Genomic DNA, 18,711 nt, shown 5'->3' on the forward strand with positions numbered 1-18,711 from the left:
TAAATGTTCTGAGATGGCAGTTTAGCAATACCAGTCCTGGAAAGAAAGAAATACAATTCACCCTTCTCAATTTTTTTCTTGATGTATTCCTTCTAATTAGTAATTATTTTCCTTTCTAATTAAACTGGAAACACTAGCTGAATACAAATAAGTTTACTTAGGGTCCTAGACTCATTTAGATAGAAAACGATGGAAAACAAATAGCTACTTAGCATAGTCTACTCTCATTTCATTGTATTAGAAACCACTAATAAATATAAGCAATGCCTTTTATGCTCATAATTATAATTACCATTAATCTGCAAATATAATTAGCTTATATAGAAATGAACCTTTGCCTAGTTAAAGTTTGCAGCTAGACCAATATAAAGAAGGTATTTAATTCAATGAGAAAGGGTGTGTTTTGGAGTGTTTTAAAATGCCTAAGGCTGCCATCCTAAGAACTCAATTTGAATAACCAAGTTAAGCTAGAGTAGTGTAGATTTAGTCACATTGACTTCAGCCACAGGCTAGACATTGTTATGAAAGTTCCAATATGGCTGTGGAAGCCTATCTTCAGTAACTTTTGACTTGTAGATTTAACCCAGGATTTAACTCATTTCCACAAAACTTTAATTGGTGTCTGCCATTAAGTAGGAACAAATGGACCTAAATATACAATTTCCACCCTGAGATGGAACCTGAGATGAACCTATGGTTCATTTTGGAATTGGTTTGGCTGGTATGAGATTTGTTGGCAAGCATTTGGAAAAAGCTCACCTGATAACTCTCTTTCATGTCATAATGTTGCTACATGCACATTATTATATTGCTCCCCCGCCACTTAGCAACTGCACCTTGGTTCAGTCCTCCAGCAGTTTTCCCACAGCACTAGCCATGACAGAGAGTTGCTTTGACGTTCACTCACTCTGTGCACCCAAATACATGCACATAGGAACAAGAGAGGGATTTGGATATAGATAGGGAGCAACAATCACATAAAGCATTCTCAAGAAGCCGTCAAGAGAATTGACCTCACTTCAGTTGGGTTGACCGGTCATGTAATTCCAGGAAACAATGATAGTTTCATTAGCAGTGAGGAAATTAAAATTAGATAACATGTGCATGCATCAACAAAGCAGCTGGCTTTGTAGGTCACATAATTTCCCATTGATCAATGACAATGACACTGAGAATAAAGGGCTAGCGTTAAAGGGCTTCTGCCCAGGTGCTTACAAATCAGGTGGTCTTGTCTTGACATGGCCTAATGATTATTAACAAAGCAAGAGCAGAACCTCTTAATGTTTGAAGCCAGAGAAGAACTTCCAGCAAAAATGTTGACAAGTTTGCATTACAGCCAAACATTACAAACTATACAAATTCATTATATGAATCAGATGATTTCATACTTCAGCACTAACACTAATTTCAATGTAATAATTTAAATGGTTTACTCACAAGTAAGAGTATAAGAATCCATTGATGAATCTAAATGACTCCATTATACCGTTACTAAATAAGTGTTTTTAAGACCAGCTGTTTCATTAGGAAAGGTCACATTTTGTTTGCTAGTCTTCTTTCCCATATTATTGAAATACTCTTAATTTGTTTTATGTAGGCGGAGCCTGTAATTCTGGATTTGCGAGACCTCTTTCAACTCATTTATGAATTGAAACAAAGGGAAGAGCTGGAGAAAAAGGCACAAAAAGATAAACAGTGTGAACAAGCAGTGTATCAGGTATCTAATTATTTTTTAATAGAAGTGTACACTAATGAAGTGACAAAGCAACTACTGAGAATTTGGAACTGTTGTGCTAAGACATCCTAGGAACAAAGAATAAAACTGATCCTTTGCCACAGAAATCAGGAAGTTTGAATCATGCAAACTTATGCTCTTACCTGTACCATTAAATGGGTGGGTCTTATGCTGCTGAGCACTGGTAACTGGTTACTAGTTTCAGTGGATAGAAGATTTACAGGTTCCACTGCTGTCTGTGAATATTGCTGTTATCAGTAGTGCCATAATACAATTTGGCAGTGATAGAGAATAACAAAGCTGAGCACAGTAGACATACGAAATGGTTGCATGAATATTTAATTTGTGATATTTAAAACTGGAAGAATTTCAGAGTATTCCTTCTTAATGTGCGCCTTCATATATGCAATGCAAGGTTGAGTAGACATCTAGCCCTCCTTTACTGAACAATGTGCAATATCTTTCCTCAATATTTGGCTCTTGTACACCTGCTGTTCACTTTCTTTCCTTTTTGTCTCTTCTACTTTCTTTGCGATAGACAATTTTGGAGGAAGATGTAGAAGATCCTGTTTACCAGGTAATTTCTGAAGCTTTATAAAAACAGAGTTTCAGAAATAGTTAAGGATGTGATTAAGCTTTTAAGTTGAGTGACAGTGCTAAAAAAAGAAATATAATTTAGGTGTCTAATAAGTCAGCTATAAAAATTATAAAATATCTTCAAAACACTGATTTATAGGTAGTATTCTTAATACTAAATTCCAAATGTATTATAGTAACGCTACCCGGGAGGACATTCTGAGGCCATGGGATTTTTAAGATCTGCCTTCTTGGAGAGGGCAATCAAACTTATATACGTCTTCAGTGAAGCTATGGAAGGCTCTGTAGCTGTTGTCCCACTGGCAGTAGAGATGAGGCACTGGGGGTGGCATGCTGCAAGCAGCAGTGGATCAAAGCCCTCCAGTCCTCAAAAAACACCCCAGGAATGGGAGAGAAACTATGCTAGCCCTGAAAGTTGTGCATTTCATTCTCTTCCATCAGAATAAATGGGAAGGAAACTGAGGGGGGGGTTGTGGGGGGATACACATGGGGAGAATAAAGGGGGGGGGGAATCAATGAGCCCAGAAGGCCATAGGAAAAGGCTATGCCTTTGGCGCTGCATTTCAGAGCCACTGGTGCTGGGAGTGCCCTTGCAAAGAGGCTAGCTGCATTTTACAAAGCGGTTTGAATGCAAACCGCTTCAAAAAGGTACAAGCAAGACTCCTCAACTGCAGGTGCAGCTGATTCTATTTTTCAGTGCTGCTTAGCTGATAAGCCATGACAAGGAGTCCCACTTGCAAAAAGAAAAACCAGATGCTCACTTCCCATTGTTCTGTTGTGACTGTGGGGCAGGTGGCTGTGGTTTGCGGGGCATAGTCACATTGAGACCAGTGCTCTGAGCCAGATTTCCCTGCCGCTAATTTAAGAAGGCGACAATGATAGTCAACTTTTTGTTTCATGCAAATTGCACTTCCTTTAATAAATTTCACCATCAGAAATAAACACTTGTTCATAACTGATCTTGTTGACTATGGAACTGCCCTGAGACCTCCAGGTATAGGGCGGCAAATAAATTCAATAATAATAATAATGTTATGTACTCAAATATAGTGTAAAAAATTAGCCCCCTATTGGAAAATCGAAGCTGAAATTTAACTCATTGCACTTGCTAATTCTCCCTCCTTCCCTCGAACAGATTAAAAGTGCCCTCAGCAGCCCAGGGCCTTCTTTATGATCCCACAGAAGTCCACAGTAAAAATTCCCAGTAGCTGCTGTGGGAACAGAATTGAGCCTTTGGTTGTATCTCCGTGGGGAAAACAGCAGGAAACTTGTCAAATGACAATTAGCAAAGTTCCATTTCTCCTTTATTTCTCTTCCATAAAAGAAGGTTGCATGATATGCCTTTCAGCAAAAGTCAATTGCTCCTAAGCCAGCCTGTACTTTGAACCCACTTCTTTACTGCTTGTCTATGGTGATTTCTTCTGAAGTTCCAAATTGCCTTTTTTCTTTTCTGATTCATCTTTGACCTTTCCTCCTTTGCTGCTGATGTAATAGTACATTGTGTTTGAGGCTGGACATGAGCCAATCCGTGAGCCTGAAACAGAAGAAAACATTTATCAGGTATAGAATTGCTCCATCTGTGTTCTCATTGCCTCCAGCAGTCAGTCAAGCACATTCCATAGACCAAAGTTCCTTTTAAGCATTTTCATTTATCCCAATGACATGTGTACCATTTCATACTCATGCAAGTACAGATATAATTTGTATGGTGTGATTTGTCTAATAACTTGTTTCTTTCCTCCCCCCTCAGCCTTTTTTATGTTGGTATATATTATTTATATTGCCTTGAAAGCTTTACCCTGAATATTGTGTATAACATAGAAAAAAGTTTTAGTTTAATTTGTGTTGGACACATTGGTGTTAACTTATCATATATAGAATACATACTTTTCAGCTCTACACTAAGTATTCTCCCCATTAACAAATCTATATTTGAGTGGTATAAAGTAGCTCATTGTCAGCCCTCTCAAAGAAGCACAGTAATTGGCTGAAAACCAAGCTTTGACTTGTATTGTGACTCACAACTGTAAACTACCCCTTGCTGCTTCTGATATGGTGCAGGGTGTTGCTTGGTGAGATGTTGTGTCTAGATCACTCATTACCTTCCAAAATGTACAAGACCATTAGCATGAGCATTGGGAAGCACTAAATTACTGTTTTAAAAGGTGAAATTGATCAACTGTTACAAATGTGGATCTGAAACTGATATTTTAACCAGTAGATGCTCAAAGCCTAGATATATGTTGTAAATTAAAATTAAATGCTTGTAGAAGTTTTAGCTCATTTCTGAGGGATATATATTTTGATGGTTTTGTTTACTTCAATTGGCTGTTTGGCAGGAGTGCCAGTTGGATAAATGGGTATCTTTCCAGAGAGCTGGGCCTGTTGGGGAAACCCATATGACCATGATCTCAGAAATGGGGATTATGGTGTATCTGGGTTCTGAGGACTGTCTCTGACTATGGTAATCTGTCTGTTTCACTACAATAAGAAAGTATCAGTTTTGCACAAGTGCAGGATCATGCATAGCACTCTTCAAGCTACCAACTACACCTCTCAATCTTTGTGTGTTTACCTTAATCCTAACTACATTTTTATTTATTACTACAGGTTCCTACTAGCCAAAAGAAGGAAGGTGTTTATGATGTGCCAAAAAGTCAACCTGTAAGTGTAAGTATATGCCATTCAAAGCAGGAGTAACAAGTTTTCAATAGTTCTTCAACACTCACAGGTTTGTCTTCCTATATACATTTTTATGGCTGTCATTGTGCAGCCTCCATTGCAGGTTTTGTAGTGCCGTATCAAAGTTCTGGGTTTCCATGAATAAAAACCCAAGAGGCCCAAGGGAAAGCGAGCTTTTGTAGTTTCATGGGGTGGGAAGAAAAAGCTCTATGAGTTGCTGTGCGGAGAATCACAGGGAGGTTGGCGAGCAGACTAATGCAGGTCCTCGTGTGGCAGAGTTACCATAGCAGATTTTCTAATGCATCTAGATCACTTTGGTAGCTCACACTCTAGGGAAAACAAAGACAATTTACATATCCATACACTAAAATTTCGCATTGTCCTCCACTACTTTATATACTGCATTGGAGCAAACACTAAACATCGGAAAAATGGGGGGTGAAGTCAATGACAGATCACAAAGCCAAGAGCCAAGCTTAAAAGTACCCCAGAGGGAGAATGTCCCCCTGTCAGGTCTACTCCAAGGCTGGCTCCGTATCCTGGGAACAAGGACTTAGCTACAGCATTGCTAAGAAGCAAAACAGATCAGTAATTCTCCATTAGTGTGCAAAGAACAGGATTTTGCTCTCCTCTCACCTGTGTACAAGAGGCACAAAGAAGAGTAGGCAGGTATCCAGCAATTCTACAAATTAAAAATAAATAAAGCACACATTAAAACCAATATCTTATTCAACCACTCATTGGTTTTAATGTTCTCTCTTTTATATACAGCCCTCTTTGTCTTTAAGACAGTTGCCTTCACCCCCCCCCCCCCAATTTATTGCTTTCTCTATTAGACAGCGCTCTAAAATTCAATTTCTGTGCCTGTATTACCCAGTGTGCCTCTATCTGATTTAGATATCCATGGACACTTACTTTATTAATAGTAAACCTTGCTCACATGAATGTCTAAATGACTTTGGCTAAATGACTTTAACAACAGAGAAGTGTTTCCTTATTCTCTCCTCTTTCTAATTCACTGTACTTTATAACGCTGCGGCTGATGTAAGACAGTTCATTTTCATTTTGGGGAAAGCAGCCTTGGCAAGGCTATTTTCCTGTTCTCCTGCTGCATATGGACATCATAATTAATCTGCTGGGTAGAAATTGGAGAGTGAAAATAAATTGTGTATAACAGCTACACACATTTGTATTCTGCAAAATTAATTTGGTGTCTGCTGAGTATGAATGCTGGACCACATTATGCCTTTCCTTCTTTCTTTCCTTCCTTCCTATTTTGATATTGATGTTGACCAGTCCTCCCTGCCACTTTTGGACAGAACTTCCCACTTAGTCTTTTGGGAATGCGTGTGAGCAAAGTCAAAGTAAAGCAGCCTTTGCCAAATTGCAGATCTTCCATGCCTTGTGTGGCTCCCCAATGCTGCAGTTTTCTCAGCATGTGAAAATGAAGCTTGCTGGAATACAAGCTTCTTAATGAGCTCTTTTTCTTATAATTTTTCCCCCCAAAGCCTTCCCATTATGCACACATGTCAGGTTCTGCTTGTCATGGTGTTTTTAGCAACAGGAGGCAAACCGTAAATACCCTTCACTAAGCCTGTCACTCAAGTCACAATAAAACCTAATCTTCCCATCAACATGTCCAAACTATCTGTTTACAATTTTATGAAGGCTTTCAAACAACTCATCACAGTGCTATATAAAGATGTATCCCTACCGCATTTCCACAATCCCCCATTGCCTGCATGTATCCCTGGGCAGAGTAGGTGTCATCTGTTTGCAAATCAGGATATTAGGACTCAACCCACATCAGTTATGATTTGAATGGGTGTAGGTTTTTGGAAAGATTTATTCCACTTAAGCTGTGTTTCTGTCGCATTCTTTTATAGCAGTAGTAGACGTAATAATAGTTATTCACATCTGTTGAAATATACAAATATATGTGCATGGATGTATGTAAGTGTACAAGTGGTTACTCAGAGCTACAAGTCACAAAAATATTTTTACTAATGCAAATACGAAAGCCAGTTTGGATACTAAAGATCCTGGAGGAAAACTCACTATGTCTAGCAAGTCAGTAATTCCATGGATTCTCCTTAGTATCCAATGACTCACAGTAATCAGATGAAGGTTTGTGAATGTCAAGGTTGGCAATGAAATATACTGAATCTCTCTTTGTATCTCCTATGAGAAGCTCAGCAAGGAATAGTGGTGCTCAGAACACTAATGATAATCTGGTCATGGTTAACACATGAGCTTCACGAATTTTGAGCTTAAATTGGGACCAATAACAGCAATCTGTTCATGTTTAACTTCTAAGCATCCCAAATTTTAATGTTACATTTGTTTGCTTGGTTGCAAAAGACTAGTCAGGATTGCTTACACACAAAAATGACTTAGATCCAGTGATGTCTTCTCACCTGTGCAGTGGAAATCAGTCTGGACAACAGTGGGTCCCCATCCAGAGTTTCCAGGGCAGTTCTTTTGGAGGATGGGGGGCATGCATAGGACTGCAGGATGAAGAAGGAAAAGCAGACACCCTGTTGCATGAACAGGCACCACTCACACTATTTTGAGATTTCCCCTATATGTATAATTCAAAGCAGATCATTAAATTTAATCTCATACCTGCTTTTAGTAAGACTAACCCTTAACTACTCTCTCAGCATTTGGGTCAAAATCCAACAGAAGCTTTCTTGCACAAGCCCCATTGAAATTAATGAATGGAAGCTTCTGCTGGATCATGGCCTACAAAATGTTTAAGTAGATTTAACCAGTGAAATTTAAGTTTAAACCATAGTTCTGACAACTTATCCTGGTCTAGATTTCTGTATGCACTGGATGTTCAACTCTTAAATCCATGTTTTCAAATAAGAAGCTGACTGAAAATGCCAGTAGTTTGTAGGTGCAAAACTAAAGAGGGTTTTAACAGACCAGGAGAATTTGGTTTTGCCAAGCAAAAAAGAAAGTGATCTACTTGTAAAGGATTTTTTTTATTAGTTTAAAATAAAGATGGTGTTTGGTGTGTGTGTGTGTGTGTGTGTGTGTGTGTGTGTGTGTGTGTAGACGTTTCACCCAGCAAGAGATACAGAATGAACCCCATGTTACAGATGCACTTGTAGGGCTAGAATCATAGTTTGTTTATTTGTCTTGATATTAGTACCATTTGTCAGGGGAACTCTGGTGATCATTAATGGCAAAGCTTGAGTAGCAAAGGTGAAAAGTGTTTGTCTCAGTGCAGAAATTGCACCATTGTAGCAGAAGCGTTTGTAAGCAGTCAACATGCAGCTGCTGCTGTCTTCTTTGCAACCTATGTTATCAACTTTGTGTCATGCTCTATATGTTTTCATGGAATGTTGTTAGGTTGTATCTAGCAATGCACATATCACTGTATGTTGTGTGCATTTGACGAGCCTTCCTGCCCTGTCGTATTATTAAATGTACCTTGGTATGTTTTTCTTGTACCTTGGATTCAAAAGTAGTATCCAGATGGCATTCAGGGGAGCATCTGCAGGCACTGCCCTCCAGCAATGTTTGCAGCTTGCTTAAGCAAGGCAGGAGACCTATTTCCACAATTCCATCTAGACATTTATAATCACATTAATGTTGCATTTATTTTTTCCTTGAGCATATATAGTATTTGCTAGATGGCGGTTGTGAGATGAAGTTGTCTTTATGAATGAAATACTTCTCAGCTATAGAAATTGCACTGGAAACATTAATATTTCTTACATAATATGTTCCTTCACTGAATTTCTAGGTCACATTAAGTTTTGATTTTTCTCCTTCAAAGCAAAAATTACCTTTGTCTTCACATTTCTATCTTACCAATAAGAACAAATAGTGTAGATTGGGGTAGGGACAAATATAGCATGAATACATAGGGTAAATCTGAATTCATGTTTCAGAACAGGAGAACTCATCACTGCTGTCCTGTGTTTATTGTGATGTGCAAATTCTCTTTAACTTTCTGCTTGGGACATCAATATGCTGTCAAGGTGTTTCAACAATAAATCCTTCTCCCTCACTTGATACTTTTGCAGAGTGCAGGAATATCAAGGCTATAAATGCCACAATATTGCAAACTAAAAAATGAAAAATGTTGACCTCAATTATCAAGATACATAGTCACATCTCCTGGAGCAATTATATTACTGATTAGTGTAATGTTTCCTATTGGAATGATCCACCAATTATTCCTCTCCTGGTTCTGAATGAATTCCTGTCCTCTAAACTTCACCAATTTGGGGTGTGTGAAGAGGGCACATGTCCAAACATCATAGAACAATCCAGGGAAGCCTGCTTTTGCACCAAGGGAGAAAACAAAGGTACTGGAAAATCCCAGCTATGTTGCAATTGCTGAGTAGTGCAACACTACCACTAGCAATAAGTCAAAAAGAAGAGGCCCCCAGACCAGGAAAAAAAACATAATTGAAAAAAGACACTTTGTCAGTAAGACTTTTTCTGACATTTTTAATTAAGAAAATTATGTCTGTTACTGTTACCTTATTCTCTTTAAATTAATTCATTTTATTCTCAAATTACTGCTCCTGCCTCTAATTCATAGAGCACCTGCACCTGTCTCTGAAAGCAAGCATCATTCCTCTATTAATATTCCAAAAACATAATAAAAGTTGTAACTTTATCAAAATTCTCCTTGAAAATGTACAGTTTTTTAATGCTAATTTGTTTCCACCAGTTCCCATACCATCAAAAAAGTGATGAAGGGTGCTTTCCAGTCATCTCAAATAGCTAGCTCAAAAACATGTTGCAAACAGAGGTGTAGGGATGTGATGCAGGGCATCTGTAGCAGAGGAAGTATGCTTTTCCCTCTTGGAAAACCGTGCATAACCTCCTTTAAAACTAACAGATGCCACATTACAGGGAAGCAAACATTTCTCCCACTGTCTGCACATGGCCTGAAACATTGCTGGTATCACAGAGAGTGGGGAGAGCCTGTTACTGCCTTCACATAATGGCCCGGCACTGATGGAATAGTTTTTGTCTCCTTTTGTTGAGGGCGTTCTAGAAAAAAACATTACTGAGAGCCTTTTCTTTCTTCCTTTTTGAGGGGGGATTAATCTTAAATCAATGTATTTAGCTATAATTCACATGATCTCCCATCCCACCAAGCATGTTCACTCAGAAATTTTATACCTTCAGCTCTTCAGTAGAGAACACTGGTACTTTCTTAAATGCCTCTCTTGTTCTTGTGAGTTGAAACTATTACAGGATTTGAAAAAGAGTTTTCCTGCCAGTTTAGGGAAACATTTGTCAGTTTAATGCAAGATAAAATGTATTCTTATTAAGTTAAGTCTAAAGAATTAAATAAGAGTATTCCCCTTTATTTTATCCTGAAAAAGCATAAGATAACAAGGTCTGGCAAAATCTTAAATATGAGGAAAATGTTATGCCAATGTTTCATAAAATGTAATACATCCTCTTAATTTGAATATGGCATTTCTGAATCTCAAAGTGGTATTCTGCTTGTTTTAACTCCAGCTCTTTAGAATATTTTCTTTCTTTCTTTCTGAAAATTGAAAAAAAAATCTGCAAGCTGTTAGCTTCTTCTGAACTTGAGCTAATTTGTCAGATACAAGTTTTAGCTGCCTTTAAAATTAAATCTTTAGATCACCAGATATGAATATAGTAGTTATATAGGTATGTCCTAGAACTGGGATCTGCCACGTATATGATTGCCACATCCTATCATGACATTCTCCCATGCAAATTTACTTCATAGAATCATAGAATCATAGAGTTGGAAGAGACCACAAGGGCCATCGAGTCCAACCCCCTGCCAAGCAGGAAACACCATCAGAGCACTCCTGACATATGGTTGTCAAGCCTCTGCTTAAAGACCTCCAAAGAAGGAGACTCCACCACACTCTTTGGCAGCAAATTCCACTGTCGAACAGCTCTTACTGTCAGGAAGTTCTTCCTAATGTTTAGGTGGAATCTTCTTTCTTGTAGTTTGGATCCATTGCTCCATGTCCGCTTCTCTGGAGCAGCAGAAAACAACCTTTCTCCCTCCTCTATGTGACATCCTTTTATATATTTGAACATGGCTATCATATCACCCCTTAACCTCCTCTTCTCCAGGCTAAACGTGCCCAGCTCCCTTAGCCGTTCCTCATAAGGCATCGTTTCCAGGCCTTTGACCATTTTGGTTACTTGTATGTAAGTGTGTTGTTCTAGTCTTGAATCATTCCTATTCAGTGGGGATTTTGCTGGAGAACTTCCTATTAAATGGCACCTATGGTGAATTATAATTATGAATTGATTGATTGCTTGTTTCTGCCACCAATGAAAGCTGTAGATCAGGGAAGCCTGTCTGTGTAATGTGGGTGGCTGGGAGCGCACCTAGTTGGTGAGAACCCAACCTACATATTATTTGCTGTCCCAAAGGACACATGGTTCTCTGCATAAGTCTAACTGACAGATAGTGTGTTCTAATGTAATTGCACTCTTTGGCTAGGTTTGACAAGGTGATCCATTTGAGTGGTCATATCCCATTACAGTCCCCTTTTCTCTTACTTATACCTTCTCAAATATTTGAGGACGTCCACAACAAAAAAATGCTTAACTTACCCATTGAAAAATGTATTAATAGGTTGCATAACAATTTTACCCCAGACTACACAACATATACAGATTTTGGATGTGATGGAGCGAATGCAGTGTACATGGAGATGTTTGTGCAGGGAAAATTTTCCTAGACTTCTAAGGCTCCAGAAATGATCTACATGTACCATGAGAATCACCATATGCACAGAGACTGGGTTGTTTTGTTTTTTGTTTGTTTCATTGATGAGGATGGAAAGGTTGTGCATGTGGGATTTTGGATCATGCCACTATAATGGGAAAATAAGTGCTGTAATCAAGTTGATTCCTGTAATGAACAGTCTATAGAAACCTGGAGGAAACGCTTCAGGGATTGTTTTTAAATTTTAATGCTTTCAAACAAAACAGCTGAAGTCCCCCCCCCACCGCCCTTTACATTATTGGATAGATTGGAAGCACCTCTTTTGATGTTAGTTTTGTTTTTGTTTTTTAAAAAATAATATTTATTAAAATTTCAAACAAAATTACAATAATACAAAAAATAAAAATAAAAAAGAGAAAATAAAATATAAAAAACAGAAAAAATAGAATAACAATTAAAAACAAATCAGTATTTCCATATCTTGTCTTTCGTTCACTTGTTTCCCGGACCTCCTCACACCTCCCTTTTTTGCATGTCAGATCAGTTAATTAATTCAGCAAATCCTTTCCCTTCTTTTGATGTTAGTTTTGATGCCACAAAAGATGTTGGCCACATGGAGGAGGCCATGGCATGACTTGTTCCCATGCTAGCATTGCTCAGGAAAAAAATATGGCACTGGAAGGAGCTCAAATGACCTAGATCTGTTGATTTTGTAGTGGCATAGCAAAAGACTGCAGTTATGCTATTCAGGTCATATCAAAGTAGAGCAAACATATTACTTTTATGAGTAAAATGTCTAGACTCCTTCCAGCCTGTACCTGAGGAAGCTGCAGTTATTTACCTCATAGTGGAAACTCGGGAGGAATATCTATTAACCTATAGAAATGACTCGGCTCCAGGGCATGTAGCAGAAGGTAAACAAAAGAGAAGGATAATGATGGTGATAATGATGGTGATAATTAATTATTTCACCTCAGTAAAGTGTCTGAAAGCAGCACAATTGTCTTATTCCTCAATATTTTCTCCTTACCTCAGGCACCAGTGACCCAACCCACATTCACTGGTTCCCTCTCTCATCAAATCCCACCTTAGTTAAATGGGCAAAGGGTTCCCTGCTCCCTCTCTCATCAACTTCTGGGGTCGTGCAAAACAAAAATGGATCCTTCCCAGCAGCATTACCAAAGAAGGGCAAGTTTTACTGTGGGTGCAACCTGTAAAGTGAGAGGACATATTCATTTTCCATAACATAAATCCTGGGGTCTACTAGTCCATGTTGAATATAAATTGCACTGGCAAACATGCTGTGTCTGCTCTCATGGACATGAATAATGTGGCTCAACTTTGTAAGAGGCGTGTCTGTGCTTGCATATTTATATGTATGTATTTGCAGTATGACTACCCTTTCTCGTTAACCAAGGAACTATTTCTAGGAGGAGGAAAAAACAAGCTTCCATTATTGAAATCTCTAAACAGATAATTAACAATACCATATAACTGTGAACATTTACAGCAAGATTTACACTTTTGTTTTGGATTTGAGTTTTTTTCATATTTGCATAATGTTCTGTGTAATGAGATTCATAGACCTAGGGGTCAAGAATCAAGTATTGTGCTTAAGCAGGTCACCTCTTGACTAAAGGGGTGGGGGTGGGGGTGTAGGTGTGTGTATGCTGGGCTTATTGCAGCAAGGCAAAAGAAGGGAGAGGTGTGTTTTTCCTATGCTATGCTACTATGCTTCCTGTTTGAGGGATGTGTCAGGATTGTGAGAATTCTGGAGCATCTCATGACACGCCTCCAACCTTGGAAGGGCACTGGGTGCAGATGCATTTCCACAATACAGAGGGTGTTTCCACCATTGGAAACTGTCAAATCCTATATTCCTTGGGCATCCCCCAAGAGACTATAGGCTTGCAGCCTGGAAGTTTGTTCTTGCTTGTTTCCAAATACCTTTCATAAAAACCAGAGTGCGTTTCCTCTAAAATGCCTGCATTTTAACATGTTTTCCATTGATTTCAGGGTATTATCCCCACCTTACCTTGTAGCTTAGCCTGCATTTGTATTTTACCCATTTAAATAAGCTTGCTACCGTATTCACTTACATTATCAGGCCAAATACAGATAAATTGGCTACAACCAAGTCAAAAGTTATGCCATGCCTAAGTGCTGCTAAAATTTATAATGGTTGGACTGTAGCCTAACAATCCTATAGTCACTTTTATTTAAAAAAACACCAAATAAGTTATATAAAATTATGATAAGGTAGCATTTCATGTTGTTGTTGTTGTTGTTGTTTAGTCGTGTCCGACTCTTCGTGACCCCATGGACCAGAGAACGGCAGGCACCTCTGTCCTCCACTGCCTCCCGCAGTTTGGTCAAACTCATGCTGGTAACCTCGAAAACACTATCCAACCATCTCGTCCTCTGTCGCCCCCTTCTCCTTGTGCCCTCCATCTTTCCCAACATCAGGGTCTTTTCCAGGGAGTCTTCTCTTCTCATGAGGTGGCCAAAGTACTGGAGCCTCAGCTTCAGGATCTGTCCTTCCAGTGAGCACTCAGGGTTGATTTCCTTCAGTATGGAGAGGTTTGATCTTCTTGCAGTCCATGGGACTCTCAAGAGTCTCCTCCAGCACCATAATTCAAAAGCATCAATTCTTCGGCGATCAGCCTTCTTTATACATTTCATGAGGTGCACATAAATGTTTAGATGTGTCAAACAGCCTTAGGGAATTAAGTCAGGAAAGACATTACAAAGATTTCTGGGTGTTTGTTGTGTTGTTGTAAATCATGCTATTTAATGAGATTCCTATTTAAAGGTAAACAAACACATCAGAGAAGAGTTTTGAATTAACTCGACTACAAAAATCAAGTTGAGTATAATAAACTTAAATGGCTCAATACACATTTTGATTATCTGAGGAAGTTCTTCTTTTGAAGCTAGTCAACAAGTGAGGTGGAATGCTTAATGTTCCTTGAATGAATTGTGTTCAACGTTGAAAGATTTTAATGCGAACACTTGCTTATAAATACATTAAGCTACAATTTGAAAATAATTAGCAGTGGCTAGCTGACCTAACCTAGACATTCATCTGGAAGTGATGAATTTGAAAACTGTGAGGAATACAAAGGAAACTAAGAACACAATAACACACTTCACTCATAACACTCACTGCATTAATGAGAACTTTCTAAGCAGTCCTCACCAACCTATGTTCAGAAGTAACATCAAACTGTGGTTAAAGCAAGCCAAAATTCATAAACCAGCTCCAAACTATGGATTCAGTTCCTACTTTGTGGGCCTTGAAGCAAAGCATAGTGATACTGGTTAGGTTTAGCCATTAACACAAACAAAAATTAAGCCATATAAGCATCTTAAATATTATAAACAAAAATAAAAAGTAATATTGACAATATATAATGAAATTCGGTCCAGAGGATACCCAAAACTAATTTCACTTGAATGTGAAATTGCTGGCCTTCAGTGAAGAAAAGGAAAAAAGTGCAACTTGTCCCTAAGCTCATCTGTGCCGGAGAAAGTAGCCAATGTAAGACCAATTTTTACAAAGAGGTCAGGTGGTGATGGGGTTTTCTCGGAAATTACAATCTGGTTAGATTAACATCTGTTCCAGGAAAGCTGGTGGAAAGCATTATTAATGCTAGAATTACCAAGCAAGCCGATGAAGAAGCCTTCTGCAAGTCTAACTATCTAACTATCTAACAGCATGGCTTCTGCAAGTCTAACTATCCTTGTAGGATTTGTTGAGAGTGTCACTAAGCATATGGATAGGGGAGATCCACTAGTCACAGTGTACTTGTACTTTCAAAAGCCTTACAAAATTTGGGGCTATTTAGTTTAGGGAAAGGTAAGGGGGAAACAAGATAGAGGTGTAGAAAATTATGCATTGTGCAAAGTGTCTAGAGAAAATTTTTCTGTCATAATACTAGAACCCAGGGTCATCTAATGAAGCTAAATGTTGGAAGATTCGAAACAGACAAGAGGAAGTATTTCTTCATGCAGCGCATAGCCACCAAAATTCAATGGCTTAAAAAAGGATTAGACAAATTATTGGAAAATATGGCTGCTGGCTGTGTTCCACGTCCATTGTTGAGGGGCGTATACCTCTGGGTATTAGTTACTGAGAATGCTGTTGTGCTCATGTCCTGCTATTGGGCTTCTCCTAGGCATCTAGTAAGAAGCTGTGAGAAGACAATGCTGGACTAAATGAGCCACTGGCCTAAGCCAGCAGAGCACTTCTTCAGGCAGTTTCAAATCAAACTCACACACCAATGTGGGAGTCCCCTGGCAGCTCAGGAATGATTTACAATAGAGACTAGACAGCCTTGTTCTCAGCTTCCAGAGCTTGCATTTTTGAGATGTGTCAGTTTTGAGAAGGCTTTTTAATAATGCATTATGGAGATGAGAGACAAAGCAATTAACTACTTTATTAGATTTTTGAAGCAGCATCTCTATCCATTAGGTCAAGACAGTGATATTTTTTATGATTTGCTCAAACGTTTCCTGCTGCAAAGATTTTAAGAATTAAAAACTTCATTAATTGCTTAATAAACTATTCTAAGGCTTGGAGGCCTCCCACAGAGCATTTGCTAATATTAACAGTGGGTGCACAAAGGAGACTTAATGCCAGGAATAAATGATTCCTGAGAATACATTCCTAGGAGGTTTGCAGACCTAAATATATTGGGCAAAATTCATCAGAAATCAATTCTATACAAGCTCCGTTAGACTGAATGAGACATGCTCAAAAGGCAGGTGGTAAAATAAGGCACAAACATGATAGAATATCATGGAAAAACAAGCATCAGATTAGCAGCAGGAGGAATTCAAAAAGAGAATGGCTATTTGGAATTGAAATGTACCAATTGCCTAAACTGTTTGCTTTGTCTGTCAAATATAAAGGTGAAGAATCCAAGACCCGGGATTTTATCTAATGCTAGCCCAACTTAGACCCATTGAACTTAATGAACTTAAGTTAGTTGTATCCATTAACTTCAGCTGGTCTATTAGATGAGTAGGATTAGCATGGGATACAACCTAACTTCTCCCCCCCCCCCCCCCGTGGGTGGGTGGGTGTGGCTGTGTTTCTCAATGAACATAGCACAGGTAGACTACATTGTATCCTGTTGTTTCACTAACCTCCTACAAATTTTTATTTTAAAAAACAAATATGATTTTGTCTTTTCCCTTCCACCAAGTGACAAATGCTGTGGCAATGGAGAGGCTTACAAAACCCAAACAGGTGCCGTTTAATTTAAACATGAGGTTGAAACCTCTCTTTCTGTATGCCAACAGGAGGAGACACAACAGTTGTTGAAAGGCTTAATGCCTTCCTGGTAGGAGGGTTTTTGCTATTCCCCCTACCCCTTCAGGCAACTTGCTTGTGTGTTCTTCACTGACTGAGCTGTGGGGTATGTGTGTGTATGTTTTGATCTGTGATGAGACAGATTTTCAAGTAATTAGAAGCAGCCTTTACATTTTAACACACAGAGAGAAATCCACAAAGGCTGCAATTATACAGAAAGATCAAGCAATCTAACGTCTTGCTATGCTGCCGGTTGTTTCTGCAGCTCGCTAGGAAGAAGCAGGTGGGGGGTGCAGGAGGGTTTCCTCTAATTGGAGAAACCTTTTGTATTGAAACGTCTAAGGAAAGACAGACAAACGGTGCCAAATATTTGCCCCCAGTTAGAGCAGTGTAGTCCTGTGAAGTCTCCGCTGAAGACTTTTCCACGGTCTAATAGACACTAATGGCTCACCCTTAGGAAGCATCTCCTCAGCGGCAAGTGATGCAGAACAAGAACTGATGGAGGATACAGCCCAAGTGCTCCATGATAATTGGGCACTTGGGACATGCAGTGACATGGCAGGCAACTATTTTCTGGGAGGTCCTGCCATAGCACAATCAGGTTGTTGCTAATGGTCTGTTGAACGCCGCACACATGTTTCTCCAGTGTTACGCTGTTGCTGTTTCTCCAGACAGCTTCATAAGAGCAATCAGTGTTGGTTCAGCAAGGCAGCTGAGGGCACAGCGTGACTCAGCGTGACAACAGTGAAGAATTTTTAGGACAGCTGGAGTGATGCTCAGGAGGAGGAGAAACATGATAAATCCTGTCCCAAGAAAAAAGATAATTTGTTTTAGATTCTGAAAACGTACATGATTTGTAGCAAAGTAATCTATTACTGCATCTCTGCCTTCATGCTTCTCTGAAATAATATGCTGGTTAACCTTTGTAGGCCTTTCTCAAAGCGAGTCCATAAGTAGTGACTACATATTCTCCTGCTGGCAGCAGAACAAAAGGAAAATTAACCCTAAATGGTGCATTGGGCCAACTGATAGCTTATAGATGCACACATGCTGACTGGGGCCATTGGGATGAGAGGTGGAGTTCAGGGGTATCTGTACTGGGCCCACAACCAACAAGGGGACCTTGGCATTATTATTTTTTTAAAGTAAATCTCTAGCCCCGTTAGAATGAGAGTTATTAAGCAAAATGTGAAGCCACAATTGAAAGTAATTGCTTTGAAAGATATGAGCCTCTTCCTGCCTTTCAGTATTGTTAGCCTATGAAGGAAGCCAAAGTTGTGAGAAAAATCTACATTCACGAAAGCCCTGGGACACCCCAGAACATCTTAAAAATAAACCAGGAAGTCTCTTCTCTAGGATTTGGCCAATGACTAGGGATGGTGGAAGTTGCTGTTCAAAACACTGGGAGGGTACCAGATTGTGGAAGTCTGTTGTAGAGCTTTTCTCCAGATTCAGAAAATACAAAAGGACTGCCTGGTTCATTTTGAAGGGACTTTCTGATTCATTCTGGAACTTTATTTTTCCTTCCCTAATAGAGAAGTGATTTTGCTCAGAGAAAATAATGGTGAAATCCAATGGTTGGTGTGGGTCCCATGTCATCCCTATAACTATAGGCAATGGGTGGTGTTTCTGTCCATTGTAATGTGTTCAGTTGCAAGGATTTATTTTTCTCTTATG

The 18,711-nt window shown here is 39.0% G+C and overlaps 1 protein-coding gene across 14 annotated transcripts in view; it reads left to right on the forward strand.

Annotated features, from left to right (window-relative positions):
• The window catches only part of DAB1 (DAB adaptor protein 1), a 570,912-nt gene that overhangs the window by 527,295 nt on the left and 24,906 nt on the right, over nt 1–18,711 (forward strand). For 10 of the 14 annotated variants that reach the window (XM_028733330.2, XM_028733334.2, XM_028733343.2 and 7 more), the window contains 4 exons: nt 1,598–1,717; nt 2,274–2,312; nt 3,827–3,892; nt 4,943–5,002. In XM_028733330.2, the coding sequence (XP_028589163.1) occupies nt 1,598–1,717; nt 2,274–2,312; nt 3,827–3,892; nt 4,943–5,002 (285 nt within the window). The remainder of the gene's footprint in view (nt 1–1,597; nt 1,718–2,273; nt 2,313–3,826; nt 3,893–4,942; nt 5,003–18,711) is intronic. The other 4 variants (XM_028733341.2, XM_028733339.2, XM_028733342.2 and 1 more) reach the window with 2 other exon arrangements.

Source organism: Podarcis muralis, chromosome 5 (assembly GCF_964188315.1).
Source record: "Podarcis muralis chromosome 5, rPodMur119.hap1.1, whole genome shotgun sequence".
In the NCBI taxonomy this organism is placed as follows: Eukaryota; Metazoa; Chordata; class Lepidosauria; order Squamata; family Lacertidae; genus Podarcis; species Podarcis muralis.